Here is a 26,138-nt window from a genome sequence, read left to right as displayed (position 1 = left end):
TTTTTAAAAATAATTAAAAAAACATTTTAAATAATTTTTAAAAATGCGACAACAAATCTGTTTAAAATTAAATAAAATAGTTCAAAATTTAAAAGTATTAATTAATTATTAAATTCATTAATTAATTAATAAATTTCTTAATTATTAATAATAATAAAATTAGTAGTGATAATAATAAAAATGATAATAATAATAAAAATAATAATAATAATAAAAATAATAATAGTATTAATAATAAACTATAATAATGAAAATAATAATAATAATAGTATTAATAATGAACTATAATAATAATAATGAAAATAATATTATATTGATCATAATCATAATAATAGGAAGAAAAATGATAAGAAAATGGTCATATATGGAAACAATAACAAAGAAGACCTTGGAATTCCAATGCAGTTTTGTTTATACTGTTTTATTTCCTATTTATCAGAAAATGAATAGCGCTAGAAATTTCTTGAATAATATTATTATTATTGCTATCATAATTATTTGTTTATTATTATTATTATTATTATTATTATTATTATTATTATTATTTTTAATTAAATTATTTTAAATTACCGTTATTAGTATATATATATATTACTATTATTATTACTACTATTATTATTATTATTATTATTATTATTATTTTTTTTTCTTTTTATTTTTATTTTTATTATTACTATTATTATTATTGTTATTTTTATTTATTTAAATTAACATTATTAAAAACAGGGATAATAAAAACAAAGTTATAATACTTTTGACACACGTGTGCATAATAATGCATAACACAAGATACAAGAGAGTGCAAGGCTCAATTTATAGGGTGCGTTCCACAACAGTAGAAATATGCATTATTGTCAACAAAAGTGCACATTTTCTGTTGCTCTCTCTCAGAACAGTCAATTTTTCCAAATACATTTTTATTCACACGTATTTTCTTTAAAAAATTGTGGCAAATTTTTTAATTTAAAAAAAAACAAATACAATTTTCAATGAGTTATGTGTGTTATTTTTTTACAAACAATTTTATTTCCCCTGAGTATTAAGGAAAAATGTCAAAACAATTTGAAATCTTGGATATTGACAAGTGCATTATTTCGAGGTTATGGTACACAGCATCTGTAATTTTAAATAATGAAATTCACAATGATTCTTTGGAAAATTACACTAAAGATGATGTAAACAATTTACGAACATTAATTACATCGTCAGTGTGAGTTTGTTTTTATTATTATTTACTTGGTGTTTCGATTGTTTTTGTTTTTATTTGCTGATGATGAACATAACCTTATCACTTTCATGATGTCATCACACATGTTTTTGAAAAGAATAATTTTCTTTTGTTTCTTTCTTTTAAATTTTTACTCTCAATGCACAATTTAAATATTTAATGTTATATTATTTCATATTATTTTAAAAATTAGTTTCGTAACATTTTGAGGAAACGGAAAGTAATTATAAAAATGGCCCGATACCTCAGGATGTTTTTTTGTATTTGTAGGTGGTATTTAAATTTGTTGTTTACATTTCAAATTAAATTAGATGTAAACAAAAAATTGAATTGCGTTTAAAATTTTTTTTTTGTTTAATAATGTATACAATTTTTTTTTTATTGTAAAAAGAAAGAAACTATTTATCATTTTAGGTCGTATTTTCAATCTCGTATTATTGTAATTTTTTTAACATAACAAATGTATTTTTATAGAAGTAAACAAGATTCAAATGAAATCAAGTGGATTAGTAGTAAGCTTTTATTATGTCTCGATAAGGCAAATTCTGCGGAAGTGCAAAAGGAACTCGAGTCAATTCAATTTGCGGCAGCCTTGAAATTAATTGACGATCAAATAACTGATCATGTGGAGCAGGTTCAATATTTTTCTATTTTTAAAAATATTGACTTTTCAAAAAAAATTTTATTTTAACTTAAAAAAAATTCTCCTTTTTTAAATTAAATTATTCTTCAAATTTTCAATTAGAATTCTTCAAAAATACAATTATTTCAAAATAATTTTTATATGTAAACAAATAAAATTCATTTCAATAAAATTTGACAAAATTTTCAATTGTTTCAATTTTTAAAAAATTATTTTCGAGAATTCAAGTATATTTTCAAAAAATTTCCCTAATATCTATCAATAAATATAATTGAAAAATAAATTTTTCTTTTCAGGAATTGAACGAACTCTTCGAGGCGCTAACAAAGTCAAAAAATCGAACGGAAAATACAAAAAAAATATCGCAAGCGAGTTTAAAATTTTTAGAAACAAATTTACAAAATCATCCATCGCTAGCTTGCTGGCTAATTAATCAATTACTCTGCATTTGGCCAACAACATTTTCATATTCCGATGAAATTCTCCAAGATTTATATTCAATTGCATTGAAATCAATAATTCAAAAAGCAGTGGATCAAGAAAATGACGACAATTTTAATGAGGAAAAAATTTCTGTTTCCAATTTATACCCGAAAAAAAAAATTCTTCTCAATGAAAAAAATCTCGGCACATTGCTGTGTATATTATCGAAACTCGAATTAACCGAGAAAAAAGAAGATGAATTAATAAAATGGCTTTTCCCATTATTATTGCAATATTGCGATACAGATGCAATTAAACTTGCACTATATTCACGAAAGAATGGAAAATTTTTCAATGAATGGGACAAATTTTTAGACAATTTATATGCACGTTCCGAGAGTCCCACATTTTATGAGAATGCAAAAAAAATATCCGATGCACTATTTTTCATTGACGAAAATAATGGCAAATGTTCCATTAATCACAGGGAATTATCGATGAGAATTTTACGACGCAAAACCCATTGGATGTCTGATATTTTGGTAAATATTTTTCATTATTTTACAAATCATAATTTTAGATAAATTTTAATTTACACACTTTTACTAATTTTATTTTACAAAAATAATTTTGAAAAGAATTTTTATTTTTTATAAAAAAAGAGAATGATTTCAATTTTATTCATTACGTACTTTTTATTTCACCAATTTTCAATTTTTCACGAAATCGCATTTGATTGATTCATTATTATTTAGCTGAATTTTTATATTTTCAAAATTACCAATTCAGAAAATTTCTATTTAACCGAATTTCGAATTAATCGAATTTTAATTAAACAAACATTTTATTTGAATCCTTTATTTTAACTGATTTAATATTAAGTCGAATACTCGAATTGTCAAAAATTTAAACAATTTCTTGTGAAGAATTCAATTATTTTCACAAATAATAAAAAATTTTTGCAGAAATTCTATTATTTTCAGGAATTTAAATAAAATTCTTTGAAAAATTCAATTATTTTCACAACTTATTACATTTTTTTCAAGAATTCAATTATTTTCACAAATAATAAAAATTCTTTGCAGAAATTTAATTATTATCAAAAATTATTAAAATTCTTTTCAAGAATGCGATTATTTTTTTTTAAATTATTAAAATTCTTCTCAAGTATTCAATTACTTTCATAAATAATGAAATACAGATTTTAAAACAATTCAATTTTTTCATAAATAAGAAAAATCTTTACAGAAATTCAATTATTGTCAAAAATTTTAAACCATTTTTTGTCCAGAATTAAATTATTTTCATAAATTTATTAAAAAATTTTGCAAACAATCAATTACTTTCAAAAATACTAAAATTCTCCCAAAAATTCAATTATTTTTAAAAATTTTAATAAAATTTTTGTCAAAAATTCAATTATTTTTAAAGCATTATGTTCATAAATAATAATAAAAATCTCCATATTAATTCAATTATTTTCAAATATTCTAATTAAATTTTTATCAAGATTTCAATTATTTTTAAAGAACTTAAATAATATTTTTCGAAACAATTCAAGTATTTTCTCGAACAATTTAATAGAATTTTTCGCAAGAATTAAATTATTTTCAAACATTTTAACAATAATTTTCTTGTCAAGAATTCAATTATTTTTACAAATAATAAAAAAATTTTGCAGAAATTCAATTATTTTCTAAAACTTTAACAAATTTCTTATCAAGTATTCAATTATTCTCATAAATTTAAAAAAATTTTCTCAGTAATTCAATTATTTTCAAAAATATTAAAATTCTTTGCAGAAATTCAATTATTTTTAAAAATATAAAAATTTTTTTCTAGAAATTCAATTATTTTCTAAATCTTTAATAAATTTCTTATCAAGAATTCAAATATTTTCATAAATTTAAAAAATATTCTCAATACATAATTAAATTATTTTCAAAAATATTAAAATGTTTTAAAAGAATTTAGTTACTTAGTTATAAAAAAGAATTTAATTATTTTTATAAAATTTTAATAAAATTCTTTCCTTAAATTCAATTTTAACTAATTTTCTCAAAATAATTTTATTATTTTTAAATATTTCTATAAAATTCTTTATAAGAATTCAATTATTTTCATTAAAATATTAACAATCTTCGTAAAAATTAAATTATTTTCATAAATTTAAAAAAAAATTCTCGTCAAGAATTAAATTATTGTTTTTATTATTTTCAATAATAATAAAATCCTTCTCTGGAATTTAATTATTTTCAATACCTACAATGTTAATTAAATTTTTAAAACAATTCTATTATTTTCAAAAATTTCGATAAAACTAAAAAAAAATGTAATTTTCTATAAAATTCAGTTAAATATAAATTTCATTTACTATGAATTCCGCTAAATATGAATATTCAGTTAATTGAAAATTTTTCCCAACTGAAAATTCATTTAATTAGAGATACTAATAATTTAATGATTAAGAAATAATCAATTTTCTCTTTTGTATAAAACAATGTTTAATTTAATCTCAATTGAAATAAATTTGTAAATTTAGTTTTTAATTTTATTCAATTATTTTAATTTAATATTCGTTAATTTAATTTTAATTCTATTTATGTATTTAATTCAATTGAAGTTCTTAATTTAATTTGCTAATTAATTGTAGTGTAGCTTTGTTAATTTTAGTTTCGTTTAGTTAATTTTAGTTCCATTTAGTTAATTTTAGTTTTGTTTAGTTAGGTTTAGTTTAATTTATTTTAGTTTTGTTTTTTAATTTAATAACATTAATTTAATGTTAAAGTTCACTAATTAGGAAACTTTTATTTAAAGGAATTGTGCAACACTTTTCTAACAAACGGCGACTACGAAAAAGTATCAAAACTCCTCTCCTGCACATCATTAAAAAATCTCTGGCCATCACTGATGTTTCATTTTATCACAAGCCTTCCTCACATTCCGATTATAACATCAATCGAGACATGGGAAAAAAATATGAAAATCTACCGCTCTCTAAATTTTCTCCACGAACAATGCACTCTAAATTCGAATAATTTCATTTTTTCCAAATCCAATGGAATAATGAAACAACATTTAAAAATAATTCACTGGATTCTTGAGTCAAAACGAAATATTTTCTCTCCCAGTTCTCATCTATCATCATCAACAACAGCATCACAAGAACAACAAACACTATCAGTAAAAAAAATTCTCCTTCGTCTACAAAATTCCTCATGTCTTCTCACTGTTTTAAAATCAAGTGTCAATTTACACGAGGAAAATTACCATCAAGTACAAGAATTATTAAAAGACACAAAAGACGCATCAAATACATTTCATTCTTATTTTGCAATGTTAAGTGCACTTAAAGGAATTCTCGCTTGTAATTATTACAAATCAAAGCGTAACGAAATTGAACAAAATTTTCAAGAAATGGAAAAATTAATCCTCGACATTAAATCATTAGATTTAAGACTCGAAGTAATGGAGAATATTTTCTCCCTTCTATTTTTAAGACTCGAAGATTTTGCCGATATAAAAGAAAAAAGTTCCGACGACGATGAAAAAGCAACGTCCGCATTGGAGAATATTGAACAAAAACATTTTGGTTTTGCCGCCAATAAATATACAATAAGAGAATTAATGGAGAAATTAAAAAACTGTTCACTAACAATTGGAATTGAAATTGCAAATTTAAAAAAAAGAAATTGCAATGAAAATTTTTCGGCAATTAATAAAAGATTGACAAATTTTTCAAATGCAATTGCTGACGCATTATGGAAACTTGAATTTCTCACGAGTGATGATTTTGTGAAAAAAAATGAAAACGACGACAATAATGAAGAGGCAAAAATTAATGTCAGTGGGAAATTTAATTTTTCCATACGACGTAAAAAGAAGGCATTTTTTTATAAAATCAATGGACCAAGTTCATCGGATGAGGAATTTATGAAATCGGATTTAGAAATAAATTCCGAATCCGGATCACTTGACAATGCAATGAATTTGAGACGAAGAAAAAGGAAAATAAGAAATTTCATTAATTCCAATAATAATGAGGGCAGGGAAAATAATTCGAAATTTATCATTAATTTTATGCTAATGCCAAGGGAAAGTTGGATTTTACAGTGTTTATGGAAGAGGGATCATTTTAGAGCCCAGCAAATAATTGAGGTAAAAAAAATTTTTCCAAAACTTTTTACTTAATTCACGAAAAATATTCTATTTCTTTTTATAGAACAGAATTTTTTTTCCTGGAAATTAAAAGAAATAAATTATTCTTTCTCATTATAAAAATTTAATTTCTATTTAATTATTTAATTTGTTATAAAGAAATAGAATTTTAATAATTCTTAGAATTTCCAATTTCTTACAGGAGACTTTTTTTAAATCAAGAACATTAATTAAATTAAATTTAAATAAAGAACACTAAATTTTACAAAATTCAAAATTCAATTATTTTCGAATTTTGATAAAATTCTTGTCAAAAATTCAATTACTTTCATACATTATAAAATTCTTCCCTGGAATTTACTTATTTTCAAAAAATTTAAATAGAATTCTTTGAAAGAATTCAGTTATCTACATAAGAATCAAAAAATTTTTCAGAAATAATAAAATTTTAATTTTATTCTCGTCAAAAATTTAATTATATTTTCATAAATAATAAAATTCTTTGCAGAAATTCAATAATTTTTATAAAACAATAAAATTCTTTGAAGAAATTTTAATATTTTCAAAAATAATAAAATTCTTTGCAGAAATTCAATTATTTTTATAAAACAATAAAATTCTTTGAAGAAATTTTAATATTTTCAAAAATAATAAAATTCTTTGCAGAAATTCAATTATTTTCATAGATAAGATAATTTTTGTCAAAAATTCAATTATTTTTAAATATTTAAATAAAATTCTTGTCAAGAATTCAATTATATTTAAAGAACTTTAATAAAAATTTTCGAAACAATTAAACTATTTTCAAACAATTTAATATAATTCTTTGAAAGAAATAAATTATTTTCACAAATTATTGAAATTCTTTTCCAGGATTCAATTACTTTCAAAAGTAATAAAATCCTTAGTAGGAATTCAATTATTTTCATAAAATAATAAAATTTCTCGAAAGAACAACAATTTTTAATTTTAATATTCTTTGAAACAATTCAATTATTTTCATAAGCTAATAAAATTTTTCTTAAGAGTTCAATTATTTTCAAAAATAATAAAATTATTCATAAGAATTGAATTATTTTCAGAAATTCCGATAAACTTCTTTGGAACAATTGAATTAATTTCATAAGTAATAAAACCTCTAAAAAGAATTTTATTATTTTTAAGAAAATTTTTAATATAATTATTGTAAACAATTATATTATTTTGATAAATAACGTAAAAAATTTATTTATCTTTTTTTTTGTTTTTTTTGTCGATTATAATTTTTCTTTCTGTTCTTTTTGAATCGAAATGAACAAGAAAAAAAATAAAACACTTTTCAATAATTTCTTATTTTTATTTGTTTTCTCATTTGTACTTTTTTTTCTCTTTTGCTTCTTAAAATCGAAATAAAAAAAATAATAATAAAAATAGTACTTTTAAAGATTTCTTATTTGACTTTCCATTTGTTGATAAGCGTCAGTTTCAAAAAGTGTTGGTTTATACTCTTCAGTTACAATATTTAATAGTTTACCGTCTTTTTCTTTTTTAACCAAAATTCCCGGTGGATTTTCCGCAAAATATTTTTTCTCCCTCAACATAACTTCCTCGGGATAGCAAAATTCACAACAGCAACAACAACAACACCAACCTTTGTATTAGAAAAAATATTTATAAATAGATAAATTAATTTTTCTAATTCCACTTTCAATTAAAAGCAAACTGTTGTTCAATATTAAAGACATTCTTCAAAAGAATTTAATTATTTTCTATATTTTAATAAAATTCTGAGAAGAATTAATTTCTAAAAATTTAAATTCAATTATTTTCATAAATAATAAAATTCTTCGAAGGAATTCAATTATTCTCAAATTTTTTGATAAAATTCTTTTCAAGAATTCAATAATCTCCAATACGTTAATTTTAAAATTGAAAATATTTAAAAAGAAAAATTATTAAAAAAGTACAATTAAAAAATTTCTTTTGTATTATTATTAAAAATTCTATTTTGAATAATTCAAACACCTTTTTGACACCAACAAGCAATCGCAACGGAAATATAAAGAATAATCCAAATTTTCGTGACATTCCAAGTTCTTTTGAGAGCATTTATCAAATCCAACGGATTCTTGACATTTTTAAATGCATTCGACAAACATTCCAGTGTTTTCGGTCCAAGAAGAAAAGATTCCACTTTCGTACAATTTATCGGCTTTTTTATTTTTCTACTTTTCGATTGTATCAAAAAATTTTTATTATTTTTGTCTAAATTTTTCAAACTTGACGTAGTTTTCGTTTCTAAAATATTTAAATTTTTATCCATAAATTCATTAGTTTTATTCATTGTCGTTGTCTCTTCAAAATTTTCACCTTCCGTATAAATAAAAAGCTTATTTTTCTTCTCCATTTCATTCAATTGTTGATAATATTCAACTTTCAATTTTTCATAATCATAATCATCATCATTTGATTTATTCTCTTCTTGTTTGTCAATTAATTCTTCTTTTTTAGTTGTACTTAATTCTGTAAATTGATTTTTCTTAAAATCAGTCGAAGAAAAATATTTCTCTTCCAGTGAATTTTCATTTGTAAATTGAAAAAAATCCGAATCTGTTGTTGTTGATTCGTTAGAATTTTCTTCGTCACTTTTTTTAAATCGTCTATTTTTAGATTTATAAAAATTATCATTCTTTACATACCATTCGTTTTCGATTTTTGGTGTTGCAAAAAATAATTTTTTCCACGCACTTTCGACTGTTGCGTCTTTGAATGATAATTCTTTTTCCATTTTCGGAACACTTTTCGGCGACTCATATTTTATCTTTAAATCAAAACTTTTTTAAAATTCTATAATTTTTAATTTTAATAAGATAAATTTGGAATTGAAAAAAATATTTTATTAAATATTTATTTATTACTTAAATAAAAAACTTGAAATTTAAAGATAAATTCAACTTCTAAAAAAATGTAAAAATAGAAAATGAATTTTTTAATTCGAAAAAAAAGAAGAGAAAAAAATTTTGAAAACATAAAATAGAAAAAACATTTTTGAAAAAATTAGATAAAATGATTTGAAAATAAAATTCTCAACCTTGTCGAGTGTCTCTTGAAAACCAACAGCAAATGGTTTTTCTTCATAAATAACATTTCGCTCCATAATTGGATGAAAATGTGAATTTCTCGAAATTTTCGCAATTTTTTCAGCTTTTTCTCGACGATTATCATTTGCCACATGATAATGTAATGGTTCATATTTTTTTTCATCATCAGCTAGCGATTTAATTTCACGTAAATCGCGTACATTAAGCAATTCATTTTCATTCTCATCGTAATCCTCCTCGTCGGAGGAAATTTCGAAAATTTGATTATCCTTTAAATCCACCTAATTATAATTATTTTTTTCACTGTTTTATATTAAATTACATTTTATATTTATATTAAATTAATATTATCCTAAAAAAACCTTTTTTTATTACCACATACGAAGGGAGTAGAATAGAATGCAAATATTTAATTTCTATTCCCAGGATAATTAAGAGAAAATTGCAGAAAAATAAATTATTATTCATAATTTAATAATTGACAATATTTTTCTCTTCAGACATTTTTTTCGAATTTTACCGAATTTTATTGAATTTTATTATTAACCAAGTTTTACTATTTTTCTTCTTTTGTTTCAGATGTTTCACATGAAGGGATCGCAACTCGATGGCGAAGTTCGATTTTCGAATGCAATTCGAAATTTCCGGCGGGATTTAAATAATTATTTGAATCCTTCGGACGTCGTCGATTCACCAGCAATTCACTCAATACTTCATGTGAGACAAATTAAAATTTTATCTAAATTAAAAGAATTCAAGAAAAATCTAATTCTTTTCAGAAATAATATTTTTTCCAATTCATGTGAGAAATTGAATTATTTTCATTCATAATAAAATTTTTCGCAGAAATTCAATTATTTTCAAAAATTTTTTTAAAATCTTGTCGAAAGTTAAATTATTTTTATAAATAATCAAATTTTTTGTCAAAAATTTTATTATTTTCACAAATAATCAAATTTTTGTCAAAAATTCAATTATTTTCAAAAATAATAAAATTCTTCACTGGAATAAATTAATTTTCAAATATTAAAATTTAACTTAAATTCAATTACTTTCATAAATAATGAAATTCTTTGCGGAAATTCAATTATCTTCATAACAATTCAATTTTTTTCAGGAAAAAATAAATTTTTTTTAAATTTTTGTCAAAAGTTTAATTATTTTTATAAATAATAAAATTCTTTGCAGAAATTTAATTATTTTTAATTATTCAAATAAAATTCTTCACAAGAATTGAATTATTTTCATAAATAATAAAATTCTTTGCAGAAATTCAATTGAATTATTTTTATAAATAATATAAATCAAAAATTTTTATAAATATAAATCAAAGATTAAAATTTAACTTAAATTCAATTACTTTCATAAATAATGAAATTCTTTGCGAAAATTCAATTATCTTCATAATAATTCAATTTTTTCTGAAATAATAAGGTTTTAATTTAGTTATTGTCAGAAGTTTAATTATTTGCATAAATATAAAATTCTCTGCCAGAAATTCAATTATTTTTAAAAATTTAGATAAAAATCTTGTCTAAAATTCAATTATCATCATAACAATTCAATTTTTTTCAGGAAAAATAAAATTTTTTTAAATTCTTGTCAAAAGTTTAATTATTTTTATAAATATAATAAAATTCTTTGCAGAAATTTAATTTTTCTCAATTATTCAAATAGAATTCTTCGCAAGAATTGAATTATTTTCATAAATAAAACAATTTTTTGCAAAAATTTATTTATCCTCATAAGAATTCAATTTTTTTCTGAAATAATAAAATTTATTTTAATTTTATTATTGTCAAAAATTGAATTATTTTCATAAATAATACAATTTTTTTGCAGAAATTCAATAATTTTCAAAAATTGTGATAAAAATCTTGTCAAAAATTCAATTATTTTCATGAATAACAATCTTTTTGTCAGAATTTCAATTGTTTTCACAAATAATAAAATTCTTCTCCGGAATATATTTATTTTCAAAAATTGAAATAGAATTCTTTGCCATAATTCAATTATTTTCATAAGAATTCAATTTTTTTGCAAAAATAATAAAAGTTTAATTTAATTCTTGTCAAAAATTTAATTATTTTCATAAATAATAAATTTCTCTTATGAAATTCAATTATTTTCAAAAATTAAAAATAGAATTCTTCTCAAAAATTTAATTATCTTTGAAAATAATAAAATACTTTGTAGAAATTCAATTATTTTCATTAATAATAAAATTCTTCGCAGAAATTCAATTATTTTTAATAAAATTTCTCGAAATTCAACTATGTAATAATAAAATTCCTCTCTAAAATTTTAACATAAATTAACAAATTTTAACGTAAATTAAAACATAAATTAAATAAAAAATAAATAAATAAAAATATCGAAGATAAAAATTAATTAAAAATTTTTAAAAATTCTCAGAATATCAAACAAGCAGCTCATGAAGGATTTCAAACGTCCCGCATAACTGGACAATTGGAAACATTTTTAGCGTCGCAAGACGAAAATATTTCCCTCCTAAATAATCAACAGTTGACGAAAAAAGAAATTTTAACAATTACAATTCTCGATTTAGCATTGACAATGGGAATGAATCGTTCAACATCAATGATATTATGCGATGTTGCGGCAAAACATTTAAAATCTTGTCGCAATTTGGAAAATACAAATAATCAAGAATTTTTCACACGAGTCCATCAATTATTATTACTGAATGATTTTAAATTAAATTCATCATCATCATTAATGGAATTATTTGCCGATGCAACAATACCATTGAATGCAAAACATTGGAAGGAGAAGAATAATTTTTGGCTCGAATTGGAGGAGAAATTGCAATTATTTAAAAATACACAAAATATCGCGGAAAATTTTCCCACCGACAATAATAGTGAGAAGAAAATTAATAAAACATTGGGAGAGAATTATTATCAAGAATTAATGCGACTCTGCGATAATGGAAATGATTATTTGAAAATTGTTTATTCGCATTTGAAAATTCTTCAGACAATCATTAACGGTATATTTTTTATTTAATTCATTTAATTTACTTTTTACTTTATTTTTATTTTATTTTTAATTATTTTTACTTTCCTATCTATTTTGTTAAACAAATATTATTACTTTTCTTCTATTTAATTTGATATTTATTTCTACTTTTTTTATTTTATTTTAATATTATTTTTAGTTTCATTTTGAGATAATTTTTAATTTATTTTTAAATTGTTTTTAGTTTTTACTTTCATTTTATTATCACTTCTCTCAATAATTAGTTTTTTATTTAAAAAATTACTTTCTTATTTGGAAAATTATTTTATTTTTCATCACTTTTTCTACAAAAATAAAAAAATTTTGTTTCTGCAGATAAAAATTTGGTTCTCACGGAGACGAATATTTTAAAAAATCCACTGGACTCGTATTTTGGACACGAAATATTCGATTTAAATGTTGAGCCAAGTGAACTCGAGTCAATAGCAAATAAACTTCAAGTGAATTTAGTTCACAGTATTCTTGTAAATTGTTGTCCAAAACTTTCTTGCGACAATGAAACAAATTGTCAGGAAATTTCCAATTCCCAATGGGGAATTATTGTTTTAAATTCACGCTCCGAGGAAATTGTAAGTTGAAAATTTTTATATCAATCTCATTTATTTCATTAAAAATATTTTAATTTATTACTTTCCGTTTAAAAAGAAATATTTTTATTTAAATAATCACTCAAATATTATAATATTAATTTAACTTCCAATCACAAAATTTTTCTCTAAATTAAAAGCAAAAGAAAAATGTCTTCTTTTACAGGAAAATCCTCAGGATTTCACATCAGATCCAAATCTCTACGTATCGGAAATTTTAACCGATCTATTGAAAACTTTACGAAAACTATCCACACCGAATGCCTCAATTTTAACTGCCAAGGATTTATTGTCCTGCTCAAAAAATGCCGAGATACAATTAATTCTGCAAAAAACGCAAATTCTCGCTGCCTTGGATTTAAGTGAATTACTCGATGGACATCATACTTTGGCATTTTTTCTCAATCTTTGGAATTTATTATTCTTACATTGCATTCTTTATTTCTGGTCAAAGGACACGTCCAACAATGATTTAAGACATTTCATTTCATTAATGATAATTGGTTATGAAATTGGTGATTTAGGTTTCGTCACACTCGCCACATTGAGAGTAAAATTACTCGGCGATTTAAATTGGAATTATCAATTTTTCCACGAAATGGAAAGTCTCAATGAACTTGCGTGGCAAGATTTGGATTTAATGATGGACTCGAGGTCAATATTTGCCATGGCTCATGAATTTTCCGATTCGCCAATTATTAAGGTAATTAAATTTACTTTAATTTAAATTTATAATTTATAATTAAATAAAATTAATTTAAATTTACTTCAACAACTTATAAGAATATTTATTATAAAACATGAAGAAATCGATTATTCCGAGTCTTCGACTCGGAATGATCGATTTCTTCCTGTTTTATAATTTAAATAAAGATAATCGAGTGAATTGATTAAAAATTTTTAATAAAATTCTTTGCAAAATTCAATTATTTTCATAAATAAAAATAAAAATAACAATAATCTTCAAAGTTATTCAATTATTTTCATAAGTAATTAAATACCGCGCAGATATTTAATTATTTGAAGAGATTTTAATAAAATTTCCCAAAAGAATTCAATTATTTAAAAAAAATGTTTATAAAATTCTACGCAAATATTCAATTATTTTCATAAATATTAAAAATTTCAAAGGAATTCAATTGTAAGAAAAAAATAATTAGTACACATTTTTTCCAAAAAACATTATTATTTAAAAATTGTATATAAAATTCTTTTTAATAATTCAATTGTTTTCATAAATATTAAAATTTTTTACAGGGATTCAATTATTTTTATAAATTATAAAATTCTTTTTAGGAATTCAATTATTTTCATAAATAATAATATTTATCACAAGAATTCAATTAAATTCAAAAGTAATAAAATTCTTCGCAGAAATGAAATTATTTAACACATTTTTTTGGGGGGGGGGGGGGATTTTTATGGGAAAAATTTCCTTGTTTATCAAGATAATTGAATTCTTTTGCAGAATTATTTAAAAAATTTTGAAAATAATTGATTTTCTGCGACGAATTAAGTTATTTATGAAAATATTTGAATTATTGCAATGAATTTTGTTAAAATTTTTTTTAAGAAATTGAATTCTTTTGGAATTTAAAAAAATTTTTTTGAAAAAAATCTTTGAATTGAGGAACATTTTTTTTTTGAAAATAATTGAAATTTTGCAAAGATTTTTATTAATATTTTTGAAAATAATTGAATTTTGAAGAAGAATTTTATTATTTATAAAGATAATTGAAATTTTGACAAGAATTTCTTTAAATTTTTGAACTAATTGAATTTTTGCCAAGAATTATATTATTTTTGTAAATAATTGAATTTCTGCAATCAATTCTAACTTCTCCAAAATTTAATTTTTTTTAGTTTTTTTAACTAAAATTCCTCCATAAATTCATTATTTTTAATAATTAATCAAATATAATTATGTTAAAAAATTTAACCAATTTCAGAAGAATTTTAATTATTAAAATTTTTCTAAAATTTCAAATTGAAACCTTTTGAAGTTCATCTATTGATGAAAATTGTAAACGCAATTCTTAAAATTCAATTAATTTTGAAATAGTTTTAAGTAAAATTATTCATTAAATATTTTCTAAATAATATTATTTTTTTCTTGTTTTTTTTTATTTTTAAACCGAAAAAATTATCCTCTTTTTAAAATTAAATTCTATTGTCAAAAAACATCAAAATAAATTTAAAAATCACTAAAACTAAGCAAATTAAAAAATTTTTTTCTTTTCCAGGTTTACAGTCCACGAACCCTAAACGATGATTTAAATAAATCCCTCTTGGACTATCTCGAACACTATAAATCCGAATCAAAAAATTCCCACCAATTTCCCGAAATAATTCAACGATTCACAAACAATCGTGAAAGAAATTATCATCAAAACGAAGAATTCAACGAAACTCTAAAATCAATCTTGAATATTTTCAATCAAATGGAAACAAGTCCCAGTGTCTACGAATACGAAATAAAATTCACCTATTCCCAAAATGAGAAGAACGCCAACAGCGAGAAAATGTATTCCCCATCAGAATGGAAAACAAGAATAATAAAACCATCATTATTACGCTATCTCGAGGAGCATTGTTGGTTACTCTCCTACCTCGTCGAGCGAATACATCAGGAAAATTCGAAAATTTTCCAAAATCACGAAAATCAACGTATCGCCTGTCTCGAGAATCTTCTAAATTCCAAATGGACAAAAATTCTCAGTTCCCTATTCGATGAAAATTGTGTTTTAGCCAGTGTAAACGAGAATCTCTCCCAATCAGCTCTTTGGCACTATTTTCACAATTCCCTCAAGGAAAAAAATTATCATCTCTGCCTCTCTATTATCAATGCCCTCCCAGATTATTATCTCGCAAAAAATACCGAACTACAATGTTTTAAAGATCGAATTTTGAGTTTAATGAGCGCCAATGTTAATCCGGAGGAAATAATGATGTATATTTATCAAATTAACGATATCAACACTCTCGTGCAGACAATTATGGAAAATATGCATCACTGGCCAATGGAAATTTGCGAGGAGGCCCTCAATCACTCGTTGAATCACAATCACAGTCAATTATTACCCCAACATTGTAAAATTCGAATGAACGAAACCTTATGCCGGGTACGAATATTTCGCAAAATTTCCCCCTACTGTATGGACGATATTAATCTCAAGAATGCAAATTGGTTGGACGTTGTTAATTGCACCGAGAAAACAGATCCGGCCCGAGTCATTCAAACTTTGGTTCAAGAAAATAAATTCGAACTCTGCCTCGAGTGGTTGGAATTCCAGAGTTTCTCATCCGAAATGCACACACTAATAACTCAGGATCTATTTCAAGGCCTCTTGAAAAACGATCAACTAGATTTCAATCATGCGAGAAAATTATTGAAAGCCCTGCCACAATCTCAATCCCTAACAATGTGTAAAGGAATCCTTGAGAATTTAGATAGAATAAAAGCAATGCGTTTCATTGTTGAATTTCTCATCGAGAATTGTCGAGCAAAGGAGGAAATAATCACCTATCGGAAAGCATTGATTGGCATTGAAATTCTCGATAATTTAGAAGCAAAAGAACAAGGACTCTATATTAGTTTAATTAAGGAACCACTGCTAATGCTCGAGCAATTATTAATGAACTGTAAATTTGAAACACTACAGAGAACGTTAAATTCGATTGGTGGGAAATTGGTGGAGGCAAATTTATCCGTTGAACATTTTGATGGTGTTATTAGATTTTATGCGAGTAAGGCATTGGATTTTCGAGTTGCATTCCAGAGGGATGGTGCTGAGGTGAAATCGAGGGATTTGCAAATGATGGAGAGCAGTATTGATGGAACGAAGGAATTTATAATGCCGGCAAATGTACCGACAAAGGAGGAATGGACGCCGAATGATAAGGCAAAGGAGTGTAGCAGTTGTAAGGAGGTGATATTCTCGATGTTTAATCGGAGACATCATTGTCGGAGATGTGGCCGAGTTGTTTGTGCAATGTGCTCGGAACATCGAATGAGAGTCAGTGGTTATCCAAATTCGGTGTTGGTACGAGTTTGCAAGGACTGTAAATTACAGACGACTATGCAGCAGAATTTTATGCTTGGTGAGTTAATCTCTTTTTTCTGTTCCACTATTTTATTAATTGTACTAGTTAAAAATGAACTGAAACCAAAACTCTTGGGTTTTTCCAAAACTGAAAACAAAAACCAAAACACTTGGGTTTTTTCAAAACTAAAAACAAACTGAAACTACTTTGGAACTTATTTAAATTGGACATTTCGTATATTGGAACTTTTGTCCTGCAATTATTCAGCAGGGTTGCCACAAATCAGGGAAAAGTCAGGGATATTTATTAAAAGTACTGAAAAAATTTAATTTTTAGAAATTCATAAGAAAATTCTGAATTTTTGGTGTCTTTTTTGTTTGCCTCATAAATTATGTAACTACCACGAATTCTAATGCAAAACCTTCAAAAATTATTTCTACTTCTAACAAGAATGAATTTTTTAATATTATTTAATTATTTCAAAAGTTTTTTAACGCAATTATCTTTTAAAAGATAGAAGAGAAGAAGAAGAAATTATTTAAGAATTCAATCATTTTCAAAAGTAATAAAATTCTTCCCATAAATTCAATTATTTTTTTGGGACTTTAATAAAATTCATTGCAAAATTAAATTATTTTCATAAATAGCAATATTCATCGCAAGAATTCAATTCTTTTCAAAAGTAATAAAATTCTTCGAAGAAATTCAATTATTTTAAAAAATTTTAACGAATATTTCGTCAAGAATTCAATTATCATTAAAAATAGCGGAATTCTCACCTAAAATTCAATTATTTTCAAAAGTTATAAAATTCTTAGAAGAAATTCAATTATTTTTAAAAATTTTTAACGAATATTTCGTCAAGAATTCAATTATCTTGATAAGTACTAAAATTCTTCCCAGAAATTCAATTATTTTTAGGAAATTTAATAAAATTCTTTGCAAAATTCAATTATTTTTAGGGATTTTAATAAAATTCATTGCAAAATTCAATTATTTCCATAAGTAACAATATTTATTGCAAGAATTCAATTATTTTCAGGCAGTTTGTTAAAATTCTTGTCAAAACTTCAATTATTTTCAAAAGTTTTTTGCAATTCAATAATTTTCATAATATTTACTATTTTCATAAAATTTATCAAAAGATTTAATTATTGAAGAAAAATTTTATTAAAATTCTACGCAAACATTCAATTATTTTCATAAATAATAAAATTTCATTTCGGAATTCAATTATTTCCATCGCATAATTTCGAATGCTTTTAATACAATTTTTTAATAAATTCCTCGAAAAATGCAATTATTCTTAAAAATTTTTATTAAAACTTGACGAAAGAATTCAATTTTAAGAAACATTCAATTATTTAATAAAATATTAAAATTCATTGCAATAATTCAAATATTTTTATAAATAACTTAATTCGTCGCAGAAAACCAATTATTTCCAAAAAATTTTAAGTAATTCTGCAAAAGAATTCAATTAACTTGATAAACAACAAACTCTTCCCATAAAAATTTTCTCCCAAAAAAAATTTGTTAAATAATTTAATTTCTGCGAAGAATTTTATTACTTTTGAGTTTTGAATTTAATTCAATTCTTGTGATGAATATTGTTATTTATGAAAATAATTAAATTCCTTAAAAAAAATTTATAATTTATAAAAATAATAATTGAATCCCTGTAAAAAATTTTATTATTTATGAAAATAATTTAATTATTGGGAAGAAATTTATAAAAAAATTTGTAAATAATTAAATTTTTTGTGAAATTTTTATTGTTTATGAAAATAATTAAATGTTTGTGTAGAGTTTTATCAAAATTATTTTAAAATAATTGAATTCTTTGGAAAATTTTATTAAAATAGTAAATAATGAAAATCATTACATTGAGAACAATTTTTGAAAATTAATTGAAATTTAGCCAGGAATTAGATTAAAAATTTTAAAAATAATTGAATTTTGCAAAAAATTTTATTAAAAGTTTTTAATTTTATTTCATTTCTTCTGAAAAAATGTATGCAAATCCTTTTTTAAATAATTTAATTCCTGTGAATTTTTTTATTGTTTATCGCAATAATTGAATATTTGCATAAAATTGTATCAAAATTATTCATAAATAATTGAATTTTGGCAAAAAATTTTGCAATTTATAAAAATACCATTTGAAATTTTGGATAGAATTTAAAAAAATAATTTTGAAAATAATTAAAAATTTTCGCAGTATTTTATTATATTTGAAAATAATTTAATACCTTTGAAGATTATTGTTATTTATGAAAATAATTGAATTTTGCAAATAATTTTATTAAAAATTTTTAATTAATTAATTTCTTCTGAAAAAATTTATTTTATTTTTTTTTTAAATAATTGAATTCTTGTAAAAAATTGTTAATATTAATGAAAATAATTGAATGTTGGTGTAAAATTTTACAAAAAATTTTTTGTAAATAATTGAATCTTGTCAAAGAATTTTTCTATTTACAAAAATAATTTAAATCTTAACTAGAATTTAAAAAAAAAAATTTTTTTAATAATAATTGATTTTCTGCAAAGAATTTTATTAAAATTATTTAAAAATCAATAAAATTCTTTCGAGAAATTTTATTCAAATTGTAAATATTGAAAATAATTGAATTGCTACAAAGTATTTTATTATTTTCATAGATAATTGAATTCTTGCAAAGAATTCTATTTAAATTATTGATAATAATTAAATTTCTGCAAAGAATTTTATTATTTATGAAAATAATAAAATTTTTTACAAGAATTAAATTAACATTTTATTATTTCTGAAAAAAATTGAATTCCTGTAAGGATAATTAAATTCTTGCAAAGAATTCTATTTAAATTTTTGAAAATAATTGAACTCCAGAGAAGAATTTTATTATTTGTGAAAATAATTGAATTTTTGACAAAAAGTTTATTATTTATAACAATAATTGAATTCTCAACAAGATTTTTATCTAAATTTTTTAAAATAATTAAATTTCTGCGAAGAATTTTTTTTTTAACTACTTTCAGAAGAATTTGAAGTATTAAAATTTTTCAAAAAACAAAGTTGTTTAAAATTTTTAATTAAATTTTTCTTTAGTACTTTTAATAAAATTCCCTGACTTTTCCCTGACAAATTCTACGTTTTCCTGATTTTTCCCTAAATTCCCTGGTTACGGGGTTGTTAGCTAAAAAGAAACATAATAAAAATTTGACTAAAATTAAAAAAATTCTTCACAGGTTCCTCGTCGACTGCAAGCAGTGAAACCCTCGAAGCCTGGCGCTTAACAATCGACGACTCCTACAATCAAACAATTCGTGACGAATTTTCCTTCGAGTACGCGCCAAACATCTCCTTCTGTCTCGCAATTCTAAATCTTCACTCTGATCACAAGGCCTACACGACATTTCTCCTCGATCAATGTGACGAAATGAAAAAACTCCTGCAACCAGTTTCCGGCGGTAAAATTAATCCCGAGATTGATCACGCCCTAATTATCAAAATGATTCGCTCCCTATTGGTAGCGGCAAAAGTCAAGTGCGCCAAATTGGGCCTGAATGCAGGTCTCGCTCATTGCGATCGTTTCCTCTCTCAAGTCGATCTCATCACAACTCTCGTTCAATCCGATTGCTTGGCTCTCATTCCAAGCGACGATCTCGACGATCATGCTCTGCGAAAATTACGCGATCTCCTCACCGAAAAGGAACAATGGACACTCGCTCTCGACGTGAGTACAAAATCAGGTCTCGACACCCAAGGCGTGTGGGCCGCTTGGGGCAAAGCTTGTCTCAAAGTTGGTTACTTTGATCGTGCCCGCGATAAATTCGCCCACTGTCTCGACAAAGCCATCAATCACGAGAATTACGAAGACTGGGTCCTCCTCTCACATCCCGAATCAAGTGACGAGGACGCAACTAAAACAACTAAACCAAAACGTGAAACACCGAAAAATTCCCGTCCCCTCAAAAATCCTCCCCTACTCACCGAAATTCTCCAAATTCTCGAGAATTTAAGTCTCAACGGTCAGGACTTCAAATCAACCCCAAATGTAGCGCAGGAAATTCTCAACACCCTCAACAGTCTAAAAACAATAACTCAAGGTAATTATCCAACAGCAATAATTTCCTGGACCGGAACAATTTACTACAACGAAAGTCTCTACTATCTTCTCATGTACGGCAGCGCAAGTTCAATACTCGAATTTTTCGTCAAACAAAAAGAATTCGATAAATGTCTCGATTTTGTTCTTGAAAATGAACTCGATCATGAATTATTTTTCAATTCAATTTACATGAAGGCATTGCAAGCGGAAATTGTTCAACAACTCCTCAATGCAATGAAAGAAAAGGACACGAGTTTAATAATGTGGAAAAAATATTTAGTCTTCATTTGTCGTAATTTGGAGAAGAAAAATTTACTCAATACACTTTATCATTTACAATTGTTCATGAGGGATTATATACGTGCGGCAATGACTTGCATAAGATTTTATAAGAATGAAGCAAGAACTTATAGTGATTTATGTGAGAGGACATTGTGGTTATTTGAGGCGCAAAATCATTTGGAGGCCGATTTAAAATTGGAGAATTTTGGTAATCGTCGAACGAGACGAAAGAGTGTGAGTTCAATGCAATCGTTGATTATGGAAATGGACGCGTCGGAAATTGATAAGCACATTAATACAATATCGAGGCAGATGGAGATTGCAAAATTTTTGGGTGCAGCTGAGAAGGAGGGAAGATCGATTGGCACATTTTTGGGTTATTTATCGGATATGGACACTGAGGGAACGCAAAAGCAGGAATTACCAACTTTATTTGGTAATCAACAGCAAAAAACGCAATTGGCAGTTTTGGCGATTTTGTGTGGACGCGATGTTGAGGAGGGATTTGGAATTGCTTTCCGAATAATGCAAGGTATTAAATTAATAATTTAATAATAATTTTTATTAAAATAGTAGATATTAAAAATTATTGAATTTAAAAAAAATTTTTTAAGATAATTTAAATTTTGACAAGAATTTTAATAAAACTGACTGAAAATAATTGAATTCTTGTAATAAATATTGTTATTCATGAAAATAATTTAATTTTGCAAAGAATTTTATTAAAATTCCTAAAAATAATTGAATTTCTGGGAAGAATTTTGATATTTATCTAAAATTTTGACTGATATTCATTTTTAAATCAATTTTTAATTGGAAAATTCTACGACTATTCAATTATTTAAATACAAAAATAAATAATATATGGAATGAACGAATGTTTCTTAAAATTGAATTCTTTCGACGAATTTTAATGAAAATTTTAAGAATAATAATTACATTTTTCCAGGAATTCAATTAAAATTGTATTAAAAATAATTGCAATTCTGCGACGAGTTTTATTATTCATGAAAATAACTGAATACATAAAAAGATTATCAAAATAATTATTTTATTTCTGTATAAAATTCGAATATTTATGAAAATAATTAATTTAATGCGAAGAATTATATAAATAATTTTTAAATAACTGATTGTTTTCAAATTAATTTATGCAAAATGATTTTAAAATAATTGAATTACTGTGAAATTTTTATTATTTATGACAATAATTGAATATTTTTTGTATGATTTTATCAAATTTTTTTTAAATAATTGAATTCTTTTGAGAAATTTTATTAAAATAGTAGATATTGGAAATTATTGAAATTAAAAAAAATTTTTTTAAATAATTGAAATTTTGACAAGAATTTTAATAAACTGCCTGAAAATAATTGAATTCTTGTAATAAATATTGTTATTTATGTAAATAATTGAATTTTGCAAAGAATTTTATTAAAATTCCTAAAAATAATTGAATTTCTGGGAAGCATTTTGATATTTATCAAGATAATTAAAAATTCAACTAATTTCAACAGAATTGAAATTAAAATTTTCCAAAAGTCTATTTTTATTAAAAAATTTTACGAGAATTCAATTACATTAAATACAAAAATAAATAATTTATTGAATAATGAAATATTTTTTAAAATTGAATTCCTATAAAGAATTTTATTAACAAACTTTTTAATAATTGAATTCTTTTGACGAATTTAAATAAAATTTTCAAGAATAATTACATTTTTCGAGGAATCCGATTGAAATTGTATTAAAACTTATTGAAATTATGCAATGAATGAATTTAATTATTTATGAAAATAATGGAATTATTATGAAGAAATTTATAAAATATTTGTAAATAATTGAATTTTTGTAAGATTTTTATTGTTTATGGAAACAATTAAATGTTTGTGTAGAATTTTCTTGAAATTTTTTTTCAATAAAGAAATTCTTTTCAAAAATTTTATTAAACTAATAAATAATGAAAATCATTAAATTGAGAACAATTTTTGAAAATTACTTGAAATGATGCCAAGAATTACATTAAAAATTTTGAAAATAATTGAATTTCGGAGAATAATTTTATTATTTATAAAGATAATTGAAATTTTAACGAGAATTTTGTTAAATTTTCTAACATAATTAAAATTCTAAGAAGAATTTTATTACTTTTTCAAATAATTGAATTTTTGCAATTATTTGAAAATTCTTCAAAAGAAAAATTTTTTTTAGTGTTTTTAACTAAAATTCCTCTATAAATTCATTATTTTTAATAATTATTTAAATATATACTAAAAAATTTAACTAATATTGCAGAAAAGAATTTGAATTATTAAAAATTTTTTAAAATCTAAGTTTTTTAAAACTTCTAATTAAATTAATTCAAAATTGAAATTTTCTAGAATTTCAAATTAAAATTTATGAAAATTGAAAACACAATTCTTTTAAAATTCAATTAATACGGAAAACTTGCCAAGAAATAATTTAAAATCAAATTTTATTAAATTCAATTTGAAAAATTACAAATACTAATATAATTCTTATTTAAAACAGAGTTAAATTTACTAAACTTAATTAAAAGTACAGTAAACTTTACTAAACACAAAAATTGAGAGTATGGTAATTTTTACAAATTCTAATATTTTTCGTTTCATTTTAAAAAATATTATAGATAGAGAATAAAATATTTCATGTATTTTACAGATTACAGTCTTCGCTCACAAAAAGTTTATTCACTGGTGGGCCACGTTCTCGCTATTGAGAAGAAAATCAATTCAATCGAACAATTAATAAAATGCTGCCGCAGTTCAGGAGCTGCCGATTCAATAGCGATTTCCGATCGCATTCTAGCTCATTGCGTTAAACTACTTTTAGGTCCATCATCCACCGAAACAAGAGATGAAGTTAATTCTCTAATTAGACTGATTACTGATGTAGAATTAAAGGTATTTATTTATTTCAAAAATAATTTATTTAATTATTTTTATTATTATTAATATTATTAATATTGATATTAATATTTTTTATTATTAATATTAATATAATATTATTTTTTTATAATTAATATTAATTAATATGTTTTGCTTCTTAGATCCTTTTCTAGAAAGCTTGTCTTTTTTGTTATTCTTTCTAAATAATTCAATAATAAATAAATAATAGTTCTATTGCATTATTGTATTATTTTCTAATAATGTTTTTTTAATTAAAATTTTCAGATAAGTTCCTATATTGAAAGTCGACAATTAAAAGCCGCATATCTTCTCGCAGTGAAGCATTCGAGGGCAAATGACATTCGTCGAATTTTAAAAGAGGCCGACAGACTCGGACAAAACGCAATAAAATCCATTTGTACTAAATGGTTACAACAAACACAAGGTTCAAACTAAAAGAAAAAAAAACTATATTTTAAAACCTCCTCTTTTCTTTTCAACAAAATAAAAAAGCTTTTCCTACTATTTTTTCAAAAACAGTCACAAATTGGACGAAAAAAGCCTTTTTTTTTTTAGAAAAGAAAACTACTTTCTCATATAATGAGAATATAAACAGGTTTATTTTATTTTTATTTTTAATAAGCAATTATAGAAGACTAGAAAGTTATTTAAATATATATAATTTATTTTCCGCGCATTTTAAAAAAACTCGAGAATGACGAAAAGTAAAAAAAGAAAAGGAATATTTTTCGTTTAAAAAGAAAAAATGTTCACGATTGAAAAGCGCACTATCTTAACAGTAATTTATTAATTAAAAGACAATATTTATATTATTATTATTAATATCGTAACAAAATAATAATTGCTTTCGAAAACAAATAGACTGCAGATATAATCATTTGTTACGGGCTGTGATACATTTTTGCGTAAAATTAAACAACGCTAATTAGCAAATAAGTTATTTGTAAAAAAAAAATAATTAATAATTTTCAAAATGAATTTAATTTTCTTTTTTTTTGGGGGGGGGGGACATTTACTCAAAATGAGAAATAAAATAATAAATAAAAACGAACTTTTTCCAAAGTCACAATAAAAAATACGAAAGAAATTACTCTAGCTTTAATTATTTTATGTAATTAAAATTTAAGTATGGGAAAAATAATTTATCGAGAAAAAACCAATCAATTATTTATTATAAATTAATTTCTTTCTAAAAGGATAAAAATAATTTTTTTATTTTCGATTTCAAATTCGAATATTAAAAAATTATTTTTATATTTGTGTTAATAAAAAAATTGTTAATAATTATAATAATTTATATGAATCATTAGATTTCGAATAATTTAATATACCTATTTATAATCATTTATAATTATTACAATTTATGTCAATCATGTAATTATGATCATTATAATTATAATAATTAATAATATAATAAATTATAAATTACAAATCGATCTGAATATTTCGAAAATCCTTTTCGAAAAACTAAAATTTTGTAAAGCAAAAAAAATCTTTTTAGAAAATATTTCCAAATGTGAAAGATTTTCCGCTTTTTTGTAAGGATTAAAAAAAATAAAGCGTATTCATATTATCTTGCTATTGTTTTATCTTATTTGAAAGAAAAACTCCTCAATTAATTAAAATT

At 22.8% G+C, this 26,138-nt stretch overlaps 1 protein-coding gene across 1 annotated transcript; it reads left to right on the top strand.

Annotated features, from left to right (window-relative positions):
• Window positions 1-882: 882 nt before the first annotated feature.
• On the top strand, window positions 883-25,701 carry LOC122498269 (zinc finger FYVE domain-containing protein 26 homolog). Its single transcript, XM_043605939.1, has 12 exons — window positions 883-1,210; window positions 1,703-1,862; window positions 2,168-2,836; window positions 5,112-6,452; window positions 10,112-10,249; window positions 11,948-12,545; window positions 12,890-13,143; window positions 13,328-13,864; window positions 15,405-17,262; window positions 20,437-22,113; window positions 24,264-24,505; window positions 24,776-25,701. The coding sequence occupies exons 1-12, from the start codon at window positions 1,050-1,052 to the stop codon at window positions 24,944-24,946; spliced, it is 7,806 nt and encodes a 2,601-aa protein (XP_043461874.1). The 5' UTR covers window positions 883-1,049; the 3' UTR covers window positions 24,947-25,701.
• Window positions 25,702-26,138: the final 437 nt, after the last annotated feature.

Source organism: Leptopilina heterotoma, unplaced genomic scaffold, assembly GCF_015476425.1.
Source record: "Leptopilina heterotoma isolate Lh14 unplaced genomic scaffold, ASM1547642v1 Lhet_144, whole genome shotgun sequence".
NCBI classification, from domain to species: Eukaryota; Metazoa; Arthropoda; class Insecta; order Hymenoptera; family Figitidae; genus Leptopilina; species Leptopilina heterotoma.
Note: the sequence above shows the minus strand (reverse complement) of the source record. Positions and strands in the feature narration are given on the sequence as shown.